General features: G+C 41.2%; 1 protein-coding gene across 1 annotated transcript in view; it reads right to left on the bottom strand.

The window, feature by feature from the left end:
* LOC110537733 (follistatin-related protein 4) overlaps positions 1-22,571 on the bottom strand; it is a 223,830-nt gene that overhangs the window by 42,793 nt on the left and 158,466 nt on the right. Inside the window, exons 5-6 of the mRNA XM_021624080.2 lie at positions 18,856-19,046; positions 16,176-16,296 (exon numbers count right to left, since the gene is read on the bottom strand). Of these exons, the coding sequence (XP_021479755.1) occupies positions 16,176-16,296; positions 18,856-19,046 (312 nt within the window). The remainder of the gene's footprint in view (positions 1-16,175; positions 16,297-18,855; positions 19,047-22,571) is intronic.

The raw sequence follows: 22,571 nt of genomic DNA, 5'->3' as shown, positions 1-22,571 counted from the left end.
TAGAAAGGAGGATGGTGAAGGCGAAGTACTGTATGTGCAGGGAAATGGCTAAGTAAGCGTTGTGCAGTAATGTCACCATGAGACTTGAAGTACTGTTGTTCTGTCTTGGCTTTTACCTGACAATGAATGGTATTGATGAGGACGTTATAGTGTGTTATAGTACTGGGAATACTGGTTCAAATCTGTGGTCCACTGTAACAGACTGTGGTAAAAGCCTAATAAGAACGCACTACCATAATCACCAGACATCGATCTCCGATCAACATAAAAGAGGAGGCAGTAAATAAAAGGCATTCATGCTTTAATGTTACTCGTTTTTAAGGTCTGTTGCATTCAGGTGTAATACATGCTGTGCATGGCCAGCCCATAGATCTGTACACAGATACAATAATATACTTCTATGGGAGCTAGTGAATGCAGTATCACACTGTGACAAAGTGAGAGCACTTATCTTGCTTTAGGCTCAGGCAGCTTAACTTTTTTTTTAAAAACGAAATACTGAGGGAGTTTAAGCAGTTTTGCTATAGGTACAGAAAAATAATAAACATGTGACACTGATATTCCTGTAACAGGTGGTGTTTCAAATGAGCTGTTGCTACGCTAGCACATTAGCTAGCAAGTGTAAACATTACTTAGCATGTGTGAGAACATTCCATTCAATAGCACAACATGTGTGTCACTGCTTGCAATAGCCTCAACCATTAGTGTAAGTCAGTAACCAACATAGGTGTCAGGCCCGAGTTCTTGTCATGTAGTAGGATGTCAGATCCCAGTGAGACTTGGAGAGAGGCTGCGGTCACATGTCACTGGCCTTGGGCAATTGTCACCCTCACCGCTCCATGGCGACACTTATCGTAGATGGCAGGGCAAGGGGGCAGACGGTGGGTGAATACACAGTCATAGGGACTCTGATTGGAGACAGTAAATGCGGGCTGACAATGCTCAGCTGTCCCAGTCCATGTGACTATGACTTTCCTCACCAATGGACATTTCTGTAACGCATGTCACTGCCATGGTCTGTGTGACACACTGATGGGGAGTCAGGTTGGATTTACGTGACAATTAATAATCAGTCATCCTACTGATATGACAGGAAGCCTGCATCCTGTCCCTAGCTGTTTCCTCTGTTGGAGGACAGAATGGAAGGAAAAGAACATTCCATTTCCTCTCAAGCAATAATCGCAAAGTGCAGTTTGACCTTGTCTGAAGTGTTTTTTCAAGCGAAAAATGTTGGTAACATCCTTATTACAGTGTAATTACATATGTTATTACACTTTAATTACATATGCAATTACACTAACAATCATTGTAATTAATTGTAATAATTCATAGTTACACTGTAATAACTGGGGGTAATTGCAGTCTGTAATTACAGTGGTGTTAACAACGAACGCTAGTTACCATGCTTGTTACAAATGTTAAAGTTTCCGATAACATCCCAACACGCCATATTTCGGCCTGCACAAACCACGTGATAAGTGTTAGCCAATTGAAAACCGATCACTTCTGCAATAAATAGCTCTGGAGTATGATGCCCAGGACCAGTAACAAAAACGGGTTCACAAACAGTTTACATCAAAAAATACTTTAAAATGTTAAACCATTTCACTTATTTTAATCATCAATTAAACATTTGTAAACACATTAATAAACAACTACGTTTAAAATTATGATAGTCATTTGTGATTGCCAAGTTGTAAGCCTATTATTAAGCTTGGTTGAATAATGGTTTATAAATGCACTTAAAATGGTCATAAGACAAACTCTTATTCCATCATGTAACCTTGCAAGTGTTTCACCGTTGAGGAACATTCTCACGTTTGGCTGGGCTGCATTGGTGCAATTATTTATTTATCGCAGGAAATTAAGGCCTCATGTCAAGCTCTGCCCATCTGCGCAAAAACCTAGAAATAATGGTGACCGCAAACGTGCCCAGATGTTGACATCGATATAATGTGAAAGCGTGCAAAGAACGCTTTCACATGAGGAAGGTCAGTGTGCAAGTCCAAACATGAAAGATTGCTACGAAAAAACAGTGTTGTAGGTCAAAAACATCAACACTGGAGAGCATAAGTATGTTTTCCATGCAATTTATTTGCATTTTTGGATACATTAATTCTGCTGGATGATTTAGCATAGGTATCTAGCTAGCTATTCACTAGCTAAATAGCTAGCTAACATTAGCTGGGCTCGATGGTTGTATGTTCTCTTAACCTTCTCAGGGTATCCGTACTCAAGGGTATTACGTGAGACACACCCAGCATGTTAACGTTAGCTAGCTAGCTAGCTAGGGTAATTTACAGTGTCTATGCTACATTTTCATACATTCTTCTTTTCTACCAGAGATTCTCACAAGGTCACCGACACCAGGATGGGAAATGCTTACAAGAAAGAAACAGATGCAGACAGAGACAGTTGTCAATTTCCATTGCTTAAAGTGGAAAAAAAGTCCATCTCAATTAGCTATCTAGGCTATTAACCATACTTTAGGCTACAGGTTTGAGTCACCACTTAAGGTTGAAGTCGGAAGTTTACATACACCTTAGCCAAATACATTTAAACTCAGTTTTTCCACAATTTCTGACATTTAAGCATAGTAAAAATTCCCAGTCAGTTAGGATCACCACTTTATTTTAAGAATGTGAAATGTCAGAATAATAGTAGAGAGTGATTTATTTCAGCTTTTATTTATTCCATCACATTCCCAGTGGGTCAGAAGTTTACATGCACTCAATTAGTATTTGGTAGCATTGCCTTTAAAATGTTTTACTTGGGTCAAACGTTTCGGGTAGCCTTCCACAAGCTTCCCACAATAGGTTGGGTCAATTTTGGCCCATTCCTCCTGACAGAGCTGGTGTAACTGAGTCAGGTTTGTAGGCCTCCTTGCTCGCACACACTTTTTCAGTGGGTTTATCCTCTCACTTGGATGGCAAAGAGGTTCAGGTTGTCATAATGGGTAAGTGGGCAAGTATTTTGTTTATATATCATATATTATATTATAAACTGGGATGTCATCTGTATGATTGACCCCAGTCAGTGAGGTTGACCTATATCTGTTGACCTGATCTGTTTTTGTAAACTCAACCAAGTTAACCCAGATGGTACACTTTTTAGGGGACAAGTGCTAGCAACAACATTGAATGGAGGTAATTGAGGGTAGCTAATTAGAGCCTATTAAGCATCCAACCATTGTAATCTGGGACCTCCAGCACATCTGTCTGCAAGAGATTACAACCTTGTGGTAGTTATTACTGAATTGGATGCAGCTGAGAAGAAACAAAACACTACATTTTGTGAATTTTGTGGAAACTTGCCTACTTGTAACAAGCATGGAAACAATCATTTTTGCTACAGACTGCAATTTCCAAGTGACTTGTTATAGTGTAATTACACATGTAGGACCCCTTAAGATGAAGTGTTACCGAAACGTTGTTTGTATTTCGGTAACATGTATTTGTATTTATTTTGTCATATAAAGTGATGCGATACATCTCTTTCTCTTCTCATGTTTTCTCTCTGTATTGGTGGGCAAGTGTATTTGAAAGTGGTATGGTAGGAGGTGCCAGGCGCACCAGTTTGAGTGTGTCAAGAACTGCAAAGCTGCTGTTTTTTTCACAATCAACAGTTTCCCGTGTGGATGTCCTTTGGTCCACCACCCAAAGGACATCCAGCCAACTTGACACAACTGTGGGAAGCATTGGAGTCAACATGGGCCAGCATCCCTGTGGAATGCTTTACACCTCTACACCTTGTAGAGTCCATGTCCACGAATTGAGGCTATTCTGAAGGCAAAAGGGGGAGCAATCAATATTAGGAAGATTTTCCAAGTGTTTTGTACACTCAGTGTACAAGTCTCTTTTAAATTTTGATATTTGGTTGTGTGGACAACCAAACACAATTCAATATCACTAATTATTATTACATTTGAAATCAACCAGAGCTTGGACTATTGTATTGTCTATTTTTAGTGTAATTCTGGATTGAATTGAAACAATAGCTGTTAATTACACGGGGCTTGATTAAAACCCTGAATGGGAGACCAAAGTGTATCTGTACATGAATCAATTCTCCAGTAGGAGGTGCTGCCCAGGCTATTGTTACTTTTTCTGATAGTTGATATAACATTGAAGATCTGACATTGTTTTAAATGAACAAATTCAACTCTATTTTATACAACGTTGTCTATGTTGAAATTTGATTACCATGATGACATCATCCTGTGGTTGAAATTTCATCCTCAAAACAATAGTTTATATGCAGACTATTTTCAAATCCAATGTATTTTCCACGTAGATTCCACGTCACACTAATTTGACAAATTATGTTAAAAAAAGTTGATTCAACCAGTTTGTGCCTAGTGGGATGGTTCTCCTTTTCAGAGCATTGTGGTACAGTGCAAAGAAGCTCAATTAGAGAACAATTGTCACGTACTGCAACTGTGTGACATGAAATAATAGCTTTAGTAATTAACCAAGCCATGAGAGCAAAGAGCAACATTCTGTCACGATGGGAAAGAAAGATAGTCAAAGGTTTCTAGAAAGATACTGATGAGTTGATTAAGTTGATTAATTGCTTTGGGATCTCTCCTTGGAGTCTTGGCTCCCACAGAAGGAAATCACAGGAGAAAAGGTCTAGAAGTCACAAGCCTGCCACGTTATTACATTGGTTCTGTCTGCTGGTGTATGCTAATTATCTGACTTAAACATTCTTAATATTCCTCTTATTTGAAAAATTATATTATTTTGACTTGAAAATGTGGAATTAATTTAAAAAAATAAAAAAATAAAATCTGTAATACCTGATTGTACCGTATAGAGATACCAACATTACCACTTTATCTCAAATAAAAATCAGTACACTGCCTTGCTGTTTCCACAGTTCACATAGAGGTAAGGACAACATTACAGCATGGGCTATGTTTAAACATTGGGAGTTCTGCAGGACTGCCTTGATGAACCACACAGCATTGGAAAGCTTGTCTCTTTGAGCTCTACCATTGAGCAAGCTAAATGCATGATTTCCTCAAGGCAAAACTATGTTGCTGGTAGTCTCTTAGCCAAGCAGGGATATACTGACATTGTCTCTGGAGGCCTGAGGATTTCAGCTGAGTTAGAGAAACAGCCAATTATCTGGAGAATCCACCCAGACATTTTCTTTCTCTTTTTCCACCTGCATCTTATACGCAGAGCGAGAACCAATGCGCTACAAAGAGTCTACAGTCTGTAAACAGGAAGCAACATCAGGTTAACATTCTGCTCTCTTTTCATTATGGTTCCCTCCAGAACGGAGGCTGAGGCCCAAATGGCACCCTATTTCCTATATATAATGTACTACTATTGACCAGGGCCCATAGGGCTCTAGTCAAAAGAACTGCACAATAAAGGGAACAAGATGCCATTTGGTACGCAGACATTGACAGATCAGTGTTGTTTCCAGCAGATTACCGGTGCGTTGTGCAGGTCTGAGGCTGATCGATACACTGTTTAGCTCTGTAGACCTGGGAAACTCAACAACATGCAGCTGGGAGAGAGAGAGCTACAGTAGGCCTATGTACATGTGGATAGGACAAGCTGTGTAGGCTGCTGGCTAATGGCAGCAGAAACCATCTTTTGTTCCATTACCTCCATCCTGTTAAATTGCTACCAGCAGCAAATATCTATCTATCTATCTATCTATCTATCTATCTATCTATCTATCTATCTATCTATCTATCTATCTATCTATCTATCTATCTATCTATCTATCTATCTATCTATCTATCTATCTATCTATCTATCTATCTATCTATCTATCTATCGATATGAGCCAGGTGTAATGCGTTTGTCTGTTCAGCTCCTCATGCTCAGCCAAGGACACCAGGCAGTGAGGTTTCTCTGCAGAGTTGTAACAGACAGCCATTGTTTGATAGCTGGATCGGATCTTCCGGGATAGATGGAGGCCTGCCAGACTGCCAGACGGCTAGTGACCAGTCTCCCAAAGGCAGCGATGTTAAGCTTATCATCTGTCCAGTGGAGGAACAGATCAATGCCGCCCGACTCATCGAGAACGAGATGTGATTCGCCTGGGATGCAGATAGGTTGGTGAAGTTTGATAGCAGGTCCTGCTTCTGCTGCAGCTGAGCTAACCACCAGAGAATCTCTTCCCGAGGCTGCTAGATTGTGCAGCCTGGGCTCATAGACTAGACGTAACATAATATGCAAAAATCTGCGACACTCAAATTAGTATGATATGTTATGTTTCGTATGGTTATTTAAGACGGAAGGTTAAGTAAGGCAAAAATGAAAGGAAGGAGGCTGGTCGGGGTGGATGGGTAGGTGTATAACAAAAACATCTAGCAACCCAAAGGTTTCAATCAATCAATCAAATGTATTTATAAAGCCCTTTTTACATCAGCAACATAGTGCTATACAGAAACCCAGCCTAAAACCCCAAACAGCAAGCAATGCAGATGTAGAAGCACGGTGGCTAGGGAAAACTCCCTAGAAAGGCAGGAACCTAGGAAGAAACCTAGAGAGGAACCTGGCTCTGAGGGGTGGCCAGTCCTTTTCTGGCTGTGCCGGGTGGAGATTATAACAGTACATGGCCAAGATGTTCAAACGTTCATAGATGACCAGCAAGGTCAAATGATAATAATCACATACCTTGTTCAAAGGCATTTACATATTTTGTCTTGCACATTCAGCCTCTGAATGGCACACATACACAATCCATGTCTCAATTGTCTCCGGGCTTAAAAATCTATTTTTTTTAACCAGTCTCCCTCCCCTTACATGTTTGAGTCTCATCACGGACAACGTTAGCATTTTAGCAACTACTACTTTTTAGCTACTTTACAACTACTTAACATGTCAGCTAACCCTAACCTTAACCCTAACATTAACCCCTAACCCTATCCCCTAGCCTAGCTAAAGTTAGCCATCTAGTTAACGTTAGCCACAACAAATTGCAATTCGTAAAATATATCATATGGTATAGTTACATAAAGACAGAAAGTTACGCAAGGAAAATGTAAATGTCTAGTAACCCAAAGGTTGTGTGTTCAAATCTAATCATGGACAATTTTAGCTAATTAGCAACTTTGCAACTACTTACTACTTTACAACTACTTAGCATGTTAGCTAAACCTAACCGTAACCCCTAAACCCTAGCCTAGCTAACGTTAGCCACCTAGCTAACATTAGCATTAGCCAGATAGCCACCTTGCTAACATTACAAATTGGAATTCATAACATATCATGCGTATTGCAAATTTGTAACTTATTGTATGAATTGCAATTTATAAAATCTAATGTGCATTGTAATTCAAAACATTTCATATGAATTGTAATTTGTAACATATCATACGAAATGAATGATGGACATCCACAAATCTTGCACCTATCGCATTTGGGCCCAGCCATAAATAAAAACACTGCTAGCCTTCTAGCCAGTAGGATCCAAGCTTGGGTCAGGTTGGAGAGGTCCCAGCCACAGGGGCTAACCGCAACATTCGCTTGTAAGATGGTGTGGATAAAAATGCTAATCCAAACTCTAATTTCTTTGTATAGTTTGGGATAAATTGCAGAAGATTACGCTGAAAACAGACAAAAAAAAAAAAAAAAAGAATTGACACGCTAAAGAAATGAAAAACACCTATACCACATTCCACAAAGAAAGTCCTGCAGGCTCTATTTTTATCTTAACCTGCAGCTGGCCCAGAACAGAGCAGCATGTCTTGCTCTTCATTGTAAATAGAGGGCTAATATTAATACTATCCAGTCTCTCTTCCGACACATGTTTTTATGAGAAACATTAATGTGTTGGAAATTCCAAATTGTTTGCATAGTCAACTTACACACAGCACTGACATACACACTTACCCCACCAGACATGCCACCAGGGGTATTTTCACAGTCTCCAGGTCCAGAACAAATTCAAGGAAACGTACAGTATTATACAGAGCCATGAGTGCATGGAACTCCTTCCATCTTATATAGTGAAAGTGAACAGAAAACCTTGTTTCAAAAAACAAATAAAGCAACACCTCACGGCACAACGCCTCTCTGCCATGTGACCTACTTTTTGTGTGTACTTTTTGTGTGTACGCACTGCCATGTATGTGTAACTAACACACTATCTGTTAATGTTTTTACATGTATGTAAATTGTAAAGTATTTTATTTTGAATGTATTTCTTGTTACGTGTCGGACCCCTGTAAAACTAGCTGTCACCATTGGCGTTGGCTGATGGGGATCCTAATAAATAAAAATGTAACTGGATGTGACTTGTGAATGGATGAGTATTAGTATGAATAAGAAAAGTGTAATCACTCAGTGGAATTGGTTTTCTATCATAAGAGATTTTCCCTAATGAAAACAAGTCTTCATTGCAGTATCAAATACCAGGCCTGTGTTTTTGCCATCAAAAACTATTCCGATTCCAATTTAGGAAATTCCGTTTGTCTTAACCTCTATAGGATCCTGGGCTTCCACCTGGGCTGGAATAATACATTATGGCCTTTCTCTTGCATTTCAAAGATGATGGTACAAAAGAAATACAAAAAAATGATGTTTTTTTTAAATGATCTTTTACCAGATCTACTGTGTTATATTGTCCTACATTCATTTCACATTTCCTCAAACTTCAAAGTGTTTCCTTTCAACATGGCCATTACTTTACTTCGTACTTTGTTGAAGCACCTTTGGCACTGATTACAGTTGTGAGTATTCTTAGGTATGATGCTACAAGCTACTCCTGCGTTGTCTTGGCCGTGTGCTTAATGTCCTGTTGGAAGGTGAACCTTTGACCCAGTCTGAGGTCCTGAGTGCTCTGGAGCAGGTTTTGATCAAGGATCTCACTGTACTTTGCCCCGTTCATCTTTCCCTTGATCCTGACACCCAGACTAGTCTCCCAGTCCCTGAAAACATCCCCACAGCATGATGCTGCCACCACCATGCTTCACCGTAGGGATGGTGCCAGGTTTCCTCCAGACGTGATGCTTGACATTCAGGCCAAAGAGTTCTATCTTGGTTTCATCAGACCAGAGAATTTTGTGTGGGCTGTCTTACTGAGGAGTGGCTTCCGTCTGGTCAATCTACCATAAAGGCCTGATTGGTGGATTGCTACAGCGATGGTTGTCCTTCTTGAAGGTTCTCCCATTTCCACAGAGGAACTCCAGAACCCTGTCAGAGTGACCATTGGGTTCTTGGTCACCTCATGGCTTGGTTTTTGCAATGAATGGGACCTTATATATAGTGTGTGCCTTTCCAAATCATGTCCAATCAATTGAATTGACCACAGGTGGACTCCAAACAAGTTGTAGAAACATCTCAAGGATGATTAATGGAAACAGGATGCACCTGAGCTCAATTTCGAGTCTGAATACTTATGTAAACCAAAAAATATTATTGAAAAATGTTTTTTGCAAACATTTCTATAAACCTGTTTTTTGCTTTGTTGTTATGGGGTATTGTTTGTAGATTGCTGAGTTTTTTTTATTTTTATCCATTTCAAAATAAGGCTGTAACGTAAAATGTTTTGGAAAAAGTCATATTTTCCTAAGGCACTGTATGTGAGGTCATTAGGCCTACTGACGGCCAATACTGATAGTGGATAATATTTAACATGATAGAAATATGAAACAGAGAAAGTAGCCTATAAGTAAGATATTCGAGAGTGCCCATCCCTGCAAGTTAAAGGGCTGTACAATTCATATTTGGCATAATGGCACAGCATTTGATAAACTTTGATGTGGGAAAGTTGATATGCTGATATGCTTAAGTTGGCTGCCATATGATTGGTTTCACATTTGTCTCCAGCAATATACAGTTGAAGTCGAAAGTTTACATATACCTTAGCCAACTACATTTAAACTCAGTTTTTCACAATTCCTGACATTTAATCCTCGTAAAGATTCCCTGAATTAAGTCAGTTAGGATCACCACTTTATTTTATGAATGTGCAATGTCAGAATAATAGTAGAGGGAATGATTTATTTCAGCTTTTATTTCTTTCATCACATTCCCAGTGGGACATAAGTTTACATATACTCAATTAGCATTTGGTAGCATTGCCTTTAAATTGTTTAACTTGGGTCAAACGTTTTGGGATACCTTCCACAAGCTTCCCACAATACATTTGGTGAATTTTGGCCCATTCCTCCTGACAGAGCTGGTGTAACTGAGTCAGGTTTGTAGGCCTATTTGCTCGCACACGCTTTTTCAGCTCTGCCCACAGTCCCTCCAGCAGCAAAGCACCCCCAGAACATGACGCTGCCACCCCCGTGCTTCATGGTTGGGATGGTGTTCTTCGGCTCTCAAGCCTCCCCCTTTTCCCTCCAAACATAACGATGGTCATTCTGGCTAAAGAGTTCTATTTTTGTTTCATCAGACCAGAGGACATTTCTCAAAAAAGTACCATATTTCTCCCCATGTGCAGTTGCAAACCATAGGCTGGCTTTTTTTATGGCGATTTTGGAGCAGTGGCTTCTCCTTGCTGAGCAGCCTTTCAGGTTATGTCGATATAGGACTAATTTTACTGTGGATATAGATACTTTTGTAGCTGTTTCCTCCAGCATCTTCACAAGTCCTTTGCTGTTGTTCTGGGATTGATTTGCAATTTTCGCACCAAAGTACTTTCATTTCTCCTTCCTGAGCGGTATGACAGCTGCGTGGTCCCATGGTGTTTATACTTGGTACTATTGTTGGTACAGATGAACGTGGAACCTTCAGGCGTTTGGAAATTTCTCCCAAGGATGAAACTGACTTGTGGAGGTCCACAATTCTTTTTCTGAGGTATTGGCTGATTTCTTTTTGATGTTCCCTTGATGTCAAGCAAAGAGGCACTGAGTTTGAAGGTAGGCCTTGAAATACATCCACAGGTACACCTCCAATTGACTCAAATGATGTCAGTTAGCCTATCAGAAGCTTCTAAAGCCATGACATAATTTTCGGGAATTTTCCAAGCTGTTTAAAGGCACAGTCACTGGAATTGTGATACAGTGAATTATAAGTGAAAAATTACTTGTGTCATGCACAAAGTAGATGTCCTAACTGACAAAACTATAGTTTGTTCACAATACATTTGTGGAGTGGTTGAAAAACTTCAACTGTATGTAAAACAAGTGTAATTTATATTTATAATTCCCTCTTCCAAATGGATTACTCATTTACCTAGCTCTTATCAATAGCTCTTATGAAGTTGTAAAGTACAGTGCATGAAGAATGGTGTTATTTCTATCAGAAAAAATTAAGTAGATGTTTTTTTCCACTTGGAATCGGTAGGTTCGCTAGGTCTTATACATTGTTCCCTCACGTATAAAGGTGGTGGAATAATTAGGGAAGTAAGTCAAGGTCAGAATACGGCGTTTCTGTAGACACACCTCCGCCACACCTTCATTTATTTGATCTCCACCTAAAACGAATAGCATGCTATTCTCATCCTTAAAAATTCAAGTGTAGAATACACCTAGAGGAAAAAAGTGCATAAAAAGGGAATTACAATCCAATTACCCGCTTAACTCAGTTCGGAATTGGGCCCTTACAGCGAACCCAGTGAAGCAGTACAAGTACGATGAACACATTGCATCTTTGTTGTAGTCTTTGTTATCATACTCTTTCAAAAGGTGTTTTTTTCTAAGCTGTTTTTATGTGTCTTTGAGGCCCAGCTCTCCACAACAGTTTGGGCTGATCAGAGGAACACTCTTTCTGGGACAGACTCTCTTCTCCAGGGGAGGGGGGGGGGGGGGGGGGGCTGGGGGACACACGCACTTGTTTTAAAGTTGCAGAGGGAGCAATGAGGCTCACAAAATGAATCAATCAATGGAGGCATGATAATGAATTATTTCCTTGCTGTAGCGAGAGTTGGAGGGAGAGATAAAAGAAGACCCCGTGCTGTGCTGCTTACAGCCGGGGGGCCTCAGTGTGTGAAAAACGGTGTGCCGGAGCCTGAGGACTGCTAGCGAAAATGTGATGGTGGAAAAACAACGAGGCGTTGTTGGAGAGGAGGATGGAGGAGTAGTGGAGTCTGGGTGTTCAGGGGTTAGAGGTCAGGCCGTGCTATTCCTGGGACACGACTCCGATAAATTAGAGAATAACTATTAAAGGGGTCAAATTAAAATTGATATTAGATGACTGGTAGCACAACGGCTCTCCAGCGAATGTTCACCTTTTAAATGATCAACTCACTGATGATTATGGAGATGGGAAATATTAGAGTTTTACATTAAGTTACAAGTGTTCTTTTATCACATCTTGTATTACATTTCCCCCGGTTAAGAGAGTCTTCTATTCAAACTCAAGGATTGGAGTTTGGATTGGAGAATATTAAGACTTTCAATTAAATAGTAAGTTCTCACGTATAAGAAAAGAAAGACAAACATCCTTTCTGTGAACTCTGCGGAAGTCGTTGTATTTCACAATTCTTTTGGCTGGCAAACAATGAGTTTCCAACATTTGCCTTTAATTGGTTACAGGCTGACAGGCAACTGCTGTAACACTAATGCGCTACTTTTTCATCCCATTTATAGATTTATATCACTGTCTATGTAAACAAGTGGATAAAGATTCTGTCAGCCTAACGGGGATATTGATTTTATTAGCATTATACTGCTCTGCAATATCATTTGACATATGCTTGGATGTTTCTACTGTACAAAGAAAAAACCCTGTGGTATTTCACAATGTTGAAGATGTTGGCTCATATTTCTTATTTGAAATTTGATACTTATTGAAGTCTCTGGGTACGGAGATATTTTGCTTCGTCTTCCAGACACACATTGTACCTGTGCATTTTAGGCTCAGTGTATCAGGCAACTTAATGAGCGTAGACACATTCTTTCTGTACTGTCCTCCTCTTCTCTTCTCGCCTCTCTATAGGGAGATGGCGGCATTGTTAAATGTCTCACAAAATAGATTATTCCAAGATCAGAGGTACCTACAGTTGCCATGGAGACTCACTTTGCTTGTCTCACTGCGTTATGCAGAACAGAGGAATCCTCTGGCTTCTTGCCGTTCGCTGTCTTACCGTTGGCCATATTTAAGGGGCTGCCGAGGGAAACTGTAAAACGGTGGATGTGTGGAGGAAGAGATGTGATGACAGGACATCCTCTGTTTCTGTCACACTCAGGGACAGAGACGGTTATTAAGGGCTAACACAGCAAGCTGACAGAATGTAATTACCCCAGCACACAGCTGACACAATGAATGTGCCGGAAACCATACAAATACAGTATTGGCAATTAGCCGTGAAAGCCATGGCGTCGTCTAATGAGCCTTCAAAAAAAAACACCAACGTGGAACAGAGAGGAGCTGGAAGAGAGGAGCCAACCTGAGAGGGAGGCAGGTGGAATAGACCTCAAGTACAGTTATCTTAAGTCACTCTCTACTATGTGCTTAACTACGGATATTTCACCACTCACTACAGGCTACAACTTCATGGTTACTTGTTGGACAATGACATGCAGATATGATCGAGGTTGTCCACAGTGTCAGCTTATGATCTAAATTTAGGCTGTTTTTCACTTACTGGGAAAGTCAGAAAACCATGAAAAATGTGCTGCGACAGCTTTACGGTGACGGACAGAAGCTTTGTCTTTCAATGAGTGGGATTAATTGACTATGCCGTTGCTAATGTAGTAATTTGCATCCCTTGAAAAGCGGTGATCTCCTTGTGATAAGCATACCCTTCTGATGGCCTGTGTAATCTCCACCTGTGGAGGATAAGCATCACAGGCAGACAGGGGACTGGCGCGTGCCTCTCTTCCTGACCTACACCCAACACGGTCATTCATGCCCCTCCACCGCAAAGCCTGCCCCTCAGTACATTCCACCACAAGCACACACGCACGCGCACACACCGACCCCTTTTCCTAGCCAATTACATTTCCCTTTCTTTCCCTCTTTCTTCCTTCCCTCCTTCCCCCCTGACCACTCTCTCCCCCCTCTATGCCACCACACTCTGTTTCAGCCACTTGATTAATTAAGCAGATCTGCTGACTGTGCCTGCCAGCTCAGCTCACCATGTCCTTATAATTCCACTATTAACGGCAGCCATGAAATACAAATAGACTCCCAGCGAAGGGAGCTCTGGGCACAATGCCCCCAACTCCAGCATTCCCCCTCTCCTCTCCCTTCCCTTATCCTCTTCATTCCGTCCCATATGGATGCCTCTTTTCCACTCCCCCGGGGCACTACAATGCATCCCTCCTGCAGTAGAAAAGGTTTACAGTGTTAAAGGGAGTACTACCACAGTATGTACGTATCTGCAAGTCTGGACAAGCACCTGCTTCAATGGCTAAAACACATGTGGTCCATGAGGTTAATGTATCAGTTCCCTCTAATAACAGCACATGTGTACCAGCCATTCTCTAGCACGATCTACCTTCACATTGGGTATTTTTTTGTATTTTTTATTGAACACAGTCATTCATGCCCCTCAGTAAATTCCACCACACGCACACACGCACGCACACACACGGACCCCTTTTCCTAGCCAATTACACTTGTCTCCCTTTCTTTCCCTCTTTCTTCCTTTCCCTTCTTCCCCCTGACCACTCTGGAATAGATAAATACTACACTCTACCGACTGGGAACACACCGGTTGAGTCACTGTTGTTTCCATGTCTTCTCGACAAAATTACGTTGAAACAACGTGGAATAGACGTTGAATTGACATCTGTGCCCAGTGGGTAGGGCACACACAGAACACATCTTAGAGTCATTGTACCTTTATCTCAGCACCTCCGTAGGCACTGCGGCAGGGATGTGCATTATTCAACGGCCATCACTTATTCTCCTTTGTGAAGAACGAGAGGTCTCTTCTTCCTTTGACTGAGTTGAGCTCTCCAAACTTTTCATCATTAGTCACGAATACTACTTTCCAACATTTCGTTAAATACTCATTAGGCAAAGATTCAAGATTCAAATTACAATCTTTTTTTCGGACTGTGATTACAGCTGTACAGTTAAGCCCTCCTGTACAGCAAAGCCATCCTGACAGACCAGGGCAAAGGATCAAGCAAGAAGATGTTGGAGAGAGAGCGAGAGAGAGAGAAAGGAAACAACAACGCTGTGCTGAACTGCCACTGTCAGACACCTAAGTAGATCACTGCAAATACTATCACTTCCTGAAGGGGGGTGTCTAGAGCCAAACTGAACTCCCAGCTTCGGAATGGAATTTGTCTGCCTGCTATGGAACAGAACACTCTCTCTACGCAACAGCATCTGCAGAACGGGGCTTAACATTGAGTATTGCTGCCCAGTGTATCTACCAAGCACGGCATCTACAGGGGGAGGTTGTGTAGAAACACCTGAGCTTCCTGGCATCTCAACTTCCATTTCCCTCAAGGGAGAACAACTCATCTCAGGAACATCCATCCATAGCACATAAGCCATAAACCTCCTCTTAATAAAACATTCCCCCTCCTTGTTTTAGTCTTATGCAGCACAACAGTTAACCTTGAACAATGTCTGATCAATCACATGTTTTATTAGTCCCAACCCTCTCCTTCACCTCCCTGTTAAACCCCTTACACCTTCCTCAAAACAGACCCACCGCCAGCCATTCTCACAGCCCATCTGGATGCTAAAAGGAAAGTAACTGTATAATGACAACAATGATTCCACTAAAACCCAGTCATTACTATGGTTAATGACTGTTGAGGCTTAATGGACCTGTGTTTTTGCCCCGATTGTGAAAGCCTTCAAAATGGTGCCATGCCGCCTACTGGTAATGGCCTGATTTATCGGCTTTGTCCAATTGGATGGACTGGCAATATAGGTCTGGGCTGTGCATTTTGGTGCTCAGGTCGCATATTGTGTTTCTAATCACAATGGCTGAAATGGATGGTGTATAGATATCCTCTCAAAGGTAAAGCAACCTCAGTGATAGGGGTTGCTCTGTCATCTTCCGTTCCAGCCCAAATCCAGTCTGCCATATTGGCTGTGCGATTATTCTTTATTAGGCCTGATGACCAGGTGCTCTCAACCACGGCTCACAGCTCAGAGGCCCATAATGATGCCTGGCCTGGCAAACAGGGCAGAGGATTGCAGGATTACTGGATTGCAGCGCAGCCTGAGTCAGGTTGATCTGGTCTGATCCGGTCTTATCCTGATGGGATGGGCTGAGAGAGGGAGGGAGGGAGAGACGGAGAGAGAGAGAGACTGAGAGGGAGGTGGGGATTTTCAAGCTGGACTTACGAAAAGCGGTGTAGAACTCGTGCAGAGTGAGGTGTCCGTCGTTGTTGTAATCATCGTAGCGGAGCAGGTCCTGCATGGTGCACTCCAGCAGACTGTCTTCTAGGTGCTCCTTCATAGAGATCTGGACAAGAGGATGGAAACCATAGACTGTATTACAATGACTGTATTACATTCTATGATTCACATTCTAGTTCTATGGATATAAACCATAGGACTAAGTCAGATAAAGTACAGCATAACAACTGTCTTCCTTCATTCACTTAACTGTCTTACATCTTCTCTTAACCCTTATTTTAGCCTTGTTCTATCCTATATTTAATTCCCTTTGGAAAAAGTACAGGTGCAAACTATGCTTCTGGTGAGACTGGCCCCATTCTGTACCTCTATAGAGGGAAGGAGAACCAAAATTAACATACATTCATATATATATATATATATATATATATATATATATATATATATATATATATATATATATATATACATACATACATACATATATATATATATATATATATATATATATAACTGATCATGACATTTAGTGACATCTTATTTCTATTTCTTTGATTTCTCTGATCTTGGATCGATTTTTCTCCCTTAAAAAAATGTAAATGTCTCTTTAAAGATTTCTTGGCTACGTGTCAACATTAATAATTGCCAACCATGATTTGATCAGATCTTCAATCAAATCTTCTAAACTGCTGAGATGTGAGAAATAGTTCATAATGTATTTCACATCGGTCCTGTCTCCTCAAAGTAGAAAGATGCAAATTGTCCGTCCCAAATGACACTCTATTCCATATATAGATTCAAAAGTAGTGTATAGCGAATAGGGTGCCATTTGGATGTAGGCAAAGTATTTTATTTTAGTTTCATGAGACATGTCATTTAGCAACCTGTTCTGTAAGCTAATAAAACACGACAGCTATTTGTCACAACACTGCAAATAAATAATTGGAAGTATCTACCTTCTAAAAAAAGATCACAAACCTAAACAGTGCTTTAATGCAGAAACAACACATTCCCAAGTTTTCGCATGTCACCCCACTCCTCCGCACACTCCCCTGGCTTCCATTCTGAGCTTGCATCCACAACAACACCGTGGTGCTTGCCTACGGAGCAACATGAGGAACTGTGCCTCTCTACCTTCAGACTATGCTCAAGCCCTGCCAGTGGAGGCTCCTAAGAGGAAGAAGAGGAGGACCATCCTCAGTAAATTTCATAAACATTTTAATTGTAAAACATTTTAAACGTTTTCCTAAATATAATCACGTCACCAAATAAATGATTAAAACACACTATATTGCTAAGAAGGTCTACAGTAGCCTCAACAGCACTCTATAGGGAAGCACAATGGTGTAGCCGGAGGACAACTAGCTTCCGCCCTCCTCTGGGTACATTGACTTCAATACAAAACCGAGGAGGCTCATGGTTCTCACCCCTTCCATAGACTTACACAGTAATTATGACAACTTCTGGAGGACGTCCTCCAGACTATTAGAGCTTTTTCAGCATGAACTGACATGTTGTCCACCCAATCAAAGGATCAGAGAATGATCTAGTACTGAAAGCATAAGCTACAGCTAGCTAGAACTGCAGTGTATAAAATATGGTGATTAGTAGACTCAAAGAGAGAGAAAGAAAATTGTTGAACATTGTTGAACAAAGATTGTCATTTTTTTTCACTTTCAGTTTCACTTAGCTAGCAAATTCAACTAGCTAGTTTAGCCTACTGAAACACCCTGCTCAAACAGAGGGATGCTATGTTAGCTAGCTGGCTATGACTATCCAACACAACACTGGAACTCTTCCAAGTCAAGGTAATATTTTGGTATTACAAATGTATTGTCACCGGGGCCCGCTGTTGTAACTGCTTACTGACTGTACACTGTAACTTTACTGCATGATTATAGCGGGTTTACTAACACGTTAGTTATATTAGCTATGTTATCTATGGTGCCCATGATGTAGGCTGTGTGTAGCGGTTTGGCTTGGAAAGTTTTTTTTCTCGCCTGGTCACATACAGCTGATGTGTTGCACGTTGAAGTCCACAAGTGAAGGGAAGAGCTGAGAGGAGGAGAGAGCATAGATGCAACAAGGAATTCTGTTGAAAAAGGTTTCTTAAATGGAAGCAAATGGAACAAAACAGGGATAAACATACCTGAATTTGTCCAATAGAAACTATTGTTGGACTAATGATTATACCCTATATCAGCTAGATGTAGGCAAGAGTGTGCAAGGCGGTATTGAATGTCACTGTCAGTCCATGTGTCACTGTCTGTGACCTCAAATTTGCATCTCGACCTGTGTGCACCTACGTTGTAAACTTTCATTCATAGGCTAGGTTGTAGCAACCTCATGATGGGTATAGGGAGTATCATGTAGTAGCCTAAACCTATCAATGTTACATTGATCTGGGTGAATGGAATATGAAAGAGTCATCCAAAACGCTGCAATAGAAATAAGGCCATGGCTCATGAACAATTATTTTTGTTGTCCCCCCCTCATCTTAAACGGCACTGACCGCCACTGAACCCTACACCCCAACCCCGAGCCCCTTCTGGCATAGGGCTAGTAGAAGTAGATCACCCATGGATGGAGATGCATCCAATTAACACCAGTTAGTGTGGCTCTGATGCCCACCTTAATCCAATTCTCGCCCCAGAGAAGTACCCACCTGTTCCAGCTCGTCGCTGCACAGACGGCCATCCCCGTCCATGTCCAGGTACTTAAACATGGTGTCCACCAGGGCTCTCTTCTGGTCCATGTCTCTCTTAATGTTCCTGTCCCCGCCATTCAGGCCTTTAGGCTGCATGTCCAGCAGCATACTCTTCAGCTTGTTGTAATCTGCCATGGTGCACGTGTCTCCTATAACAACACAATACAGACTTTAAATTAACCTCAATTAGGTTATAATGACCTTACCGCTGCAGGACTAAATGATTTTGGAGGATGGTTAAGTGTGTAAGAGTGAGTGTATTAAATGTGTGTGTTTTTGTTTGCGTGTGTGCGTGCATGGGTTCTTGCTTGCTTGAGTGCGTGTGGCAGTGTGCGTATGTGTGTGCTTGCATAATGTGTTTTCGCGCAGGGGGTCCAATTAATTATGTATAATCCTCCAATCCACATGAAAACAAAAAGGTAAACAACCTCATTGAGATGCTTTAGACAGTTTTGTCCTCTTTCACTTGCTGAGGGATTAACACCCCATGTTTCAAACACAGCATCACATCCTACCTGACTGCTCAGCACTCTGTCTCCCAGCCCGCTGATAAATATGTGCAGAGGAATGGAGGAGCCATGATTAATCAAGTGCAGCTGAGAGTGTGTTTATTCCTTACTTGAAATAAAATTGTGCAAACACAGGCCACCCGCTGTGGGCATCTTTAGGACTTGATGTGAATGGAGAGCATTGCTCCACTCCCCCCTTCCTCCCCCTTCCTTCCACCAGCTGCCTGTGAGAGTTGACAGGAGGTGGGAGGGGTGCCTGTGTATCTCCGCCAAGTGATGAGCGCACCAAATATTAAAAGCTCATTGATATGAATAAGTCATTAGAAAATGTCTCCCGATCGCTGCGAAGAGCCATACCCCCTCCTGCGAGGACCGGGGCCTGATTGCAATGCCTAATTCAGAATAGACATCAACATCAATTACAGCTAATAAATAACACAGAAAGACAACGTTGTACAAGATGCAGGCATCCAAAGCATCCAACCTGCATCCCCCCTGGTTCCCCCACCCCACTGTAGCACTGATGCCTCAATGTCCTATCCATTCACCCTCATGTCACTCCTAAACTCAACAAGAGTTCTGTTAAGCCTCTAAAAGGGAGAAATGTCTCCTACATTACGTCACGTTTCGTTGCTTTTTGGTGACTGCTCTATGTGCCACCCATTAGCATGACAAGGGGTCATTTCAATGCTCCAGCCCTTTCTCTCTGACTACATTCAGTGGCTGATCAATCATTGATCAACCTGCCACGAAGAAGGGGAGGGATTCAATTTTCGACTTTTCAAATCGGGTAATGAAGTACATCTATCAAGGCGACTTTGTGAGGAGAAAGGTCGACGGTGATATGGGTTAAGTTCTTATGACACGCTATTAATCCAAGATCCTCGCTTTTTTCGGGGTAAAGATCTTATGACCTTTCACAGACACACCCCACCATCCGCATCAGTCCGAGGCAATGTTATTCCTTCTGGGGTGACTGGAGTGTGCCACTTGTTGAAATGAATGTCCTTATTTTCCCTCAATGATGTCCTACCACCAGTAAGTCTTTCTTATTCTGCTGAAGACAGCAGCTGAGCGGCTGAAATTCACAGTACTCCCTGTTTGAAATGTGAGCTGCTTAAAGATGCACTCCAGAGTTTTTGTAGTTTTGAAAGTGGTGCTCACTTTCAAAAGGGAGTAATGAATGATCTACCAGGCAACCTTTTGATACAGGATGCAGTGATGCGTATTAAAACTGTCACCTGTGATCAAGCGAAGAGCGCTATGGTAGACGGCATCCAAAGGTTTAAGAGTAGGGGCTGCTGCATTCAGATAAATGGTGTCACCATAGTCAAGACCTGGCAGGAAAGTTGACTGTACAATCTGCTTTCTGCTGTTTAGGGAGAGGCGTGATCTATTTCTATAAAAGAAGCCTACTTTAAATCTCGAGCTTATGTTTTTTTAAACATCAAATTATTGTTAAAACAAAAGCCCATAAAAATATAGGCGGGAACCTACCTGATTAAAGAATAATCCAATGCATAAAGGTGTAAGCCATCTGAAATACTTCTATGAGAATGACAAAATGGCATACATTTAGTATTTCCGGCATTATAAGTAACAATTTTACCCATGCGGGACAACTTTAGTAATATCAACATAACTTAACTGCATACAGATATATTTTAGGGAACTAGTGAATTTTTTATATTTTTTCTCCAACCTTTATTTAACTAGGTAAGTCAGATAAAACACAATAAATGTACAAAGACATAACCCAGACTAAAGAATGGACTAACTATTAAAAAAACAACTAAAAATAATCCAATTTAATTGAAAGAGTCGGTGTCTGAAAGCCTGTCATGAGCGGTTCTTAGCATCAGATCCAAGAGAGTAAAAGCTTGATCTAATACATCAAGTGTTGAAACCTTACTACAATCCCTCAAGGGTGTGAGCAGTGCTCCTGTTTGATTTATGATGGCTTGACCTCCATGGGCTGAGATGATTGGGTTATTTAAGCCATGCCATCTGTGTCCTGCTAATGGAAAAAGATTGACTTGCCTCTTAGGTAATTACGGAGATGATAGATCCTTTCCTCATACGTGAGGGACATCAGGTCGAAAGTAACTGTGAATCAAAGCATGGACCAGGGGTCCTTTGAGGGTTATCTTTTGCATGGACATTACCCTCATTGAGACATGAGCACATTAAATACTTGCCTGTTTAATTTAGACATAGGTCTTCACAGTGACAGCCTATAACTATGGCCCAGAGCTAACTAAAGTAGCCTGCGATGCAGCAAATAACGGGAGCCACATACTGCATGAGAGAACTCTACTTCTGTTCTCAATCTGGCTGGGTAAATAAAGTGTACGCAGACAAAAGACAATCAACAACAGAGAGGCCATTTCAAAATCTCATCTCTCTTTTCAGCCCAACTCAGCAAATCGTAAATCTATGCTGTTACAAAGCTGCAAGAATTTGACTGTAGTGAAACTGGAATGTTTGTCGTAAGAGCTTTGCCAAGGGAACACTATAACATTTGTTTTGTGAAAATTGTTCTGAGTGACAAAAAAAGACAATGGGTGTTTATCAGAAGAGGGAGCCAAAAGGAAAGGCAAGCTACATAAGAGAAGCAATCAATGTTCCAAACACGTTTTGAGATCCCAATGTTCACATTATTTAAGTGGTGGTGCCATGGTGTCATGCCTTAAGTATTGCTATTTGCAGAATAGCAATACTTAATTATATATGTTTACTTCTATTGGCATTTGTTTGATTAATCCATTCTCTGAAAAATCTATAATCTCCCAATAGCAATGCCATGTTGCGTAGCAAGTTGCCCAGAAACTCTCAATTGGGACAGTTTGAGCTATTGACAGAGCTCAGGAAAGTGTATTCCCAGCTAGCACATAACATTCTGAGAACCATATGTTTCTTAAAGCTTGGTGAGAGCGTGCTTGTCCTATGGTTATTTTGCATACAACCTTTCCACAACTTTCTGGAAATGGTGTAGGATAGTTGCTTGGCTTTGGAACATTCTCAGCACATTGAAAAATAATATTCATTACTTTAACACAGGGCTGCCCAACCCTATTCCTGGAGATCTACTGTCCTGTAGGTGTTCAGCCCAACCCTAATTTAGCATATCTGATTCAGCTAGTTAAGGTCTTGTTGAGCAGCTAT

Source organism: Oncorhynchus mykiss, chromosome 12, assembly GCF_013265735.2.
Source record: "Oncorhynchus mykiss isolate Arlee chromosome 12, USDA_OmykA_1.1, whole genome shotgun sequence".
In the NCBI taxonomy this organism is placed as follows: Eukaryota; Metazoa; Chordata; class Actinopteri; order Salmoniformes; family Salmonidae; genus Oncorhynchus; species Oncorhynchus mykiss.
Note: the sequence above shows the minus strand (reverse complement) of the source record. Positions and strands in the feature narration are given on the sequence as shown.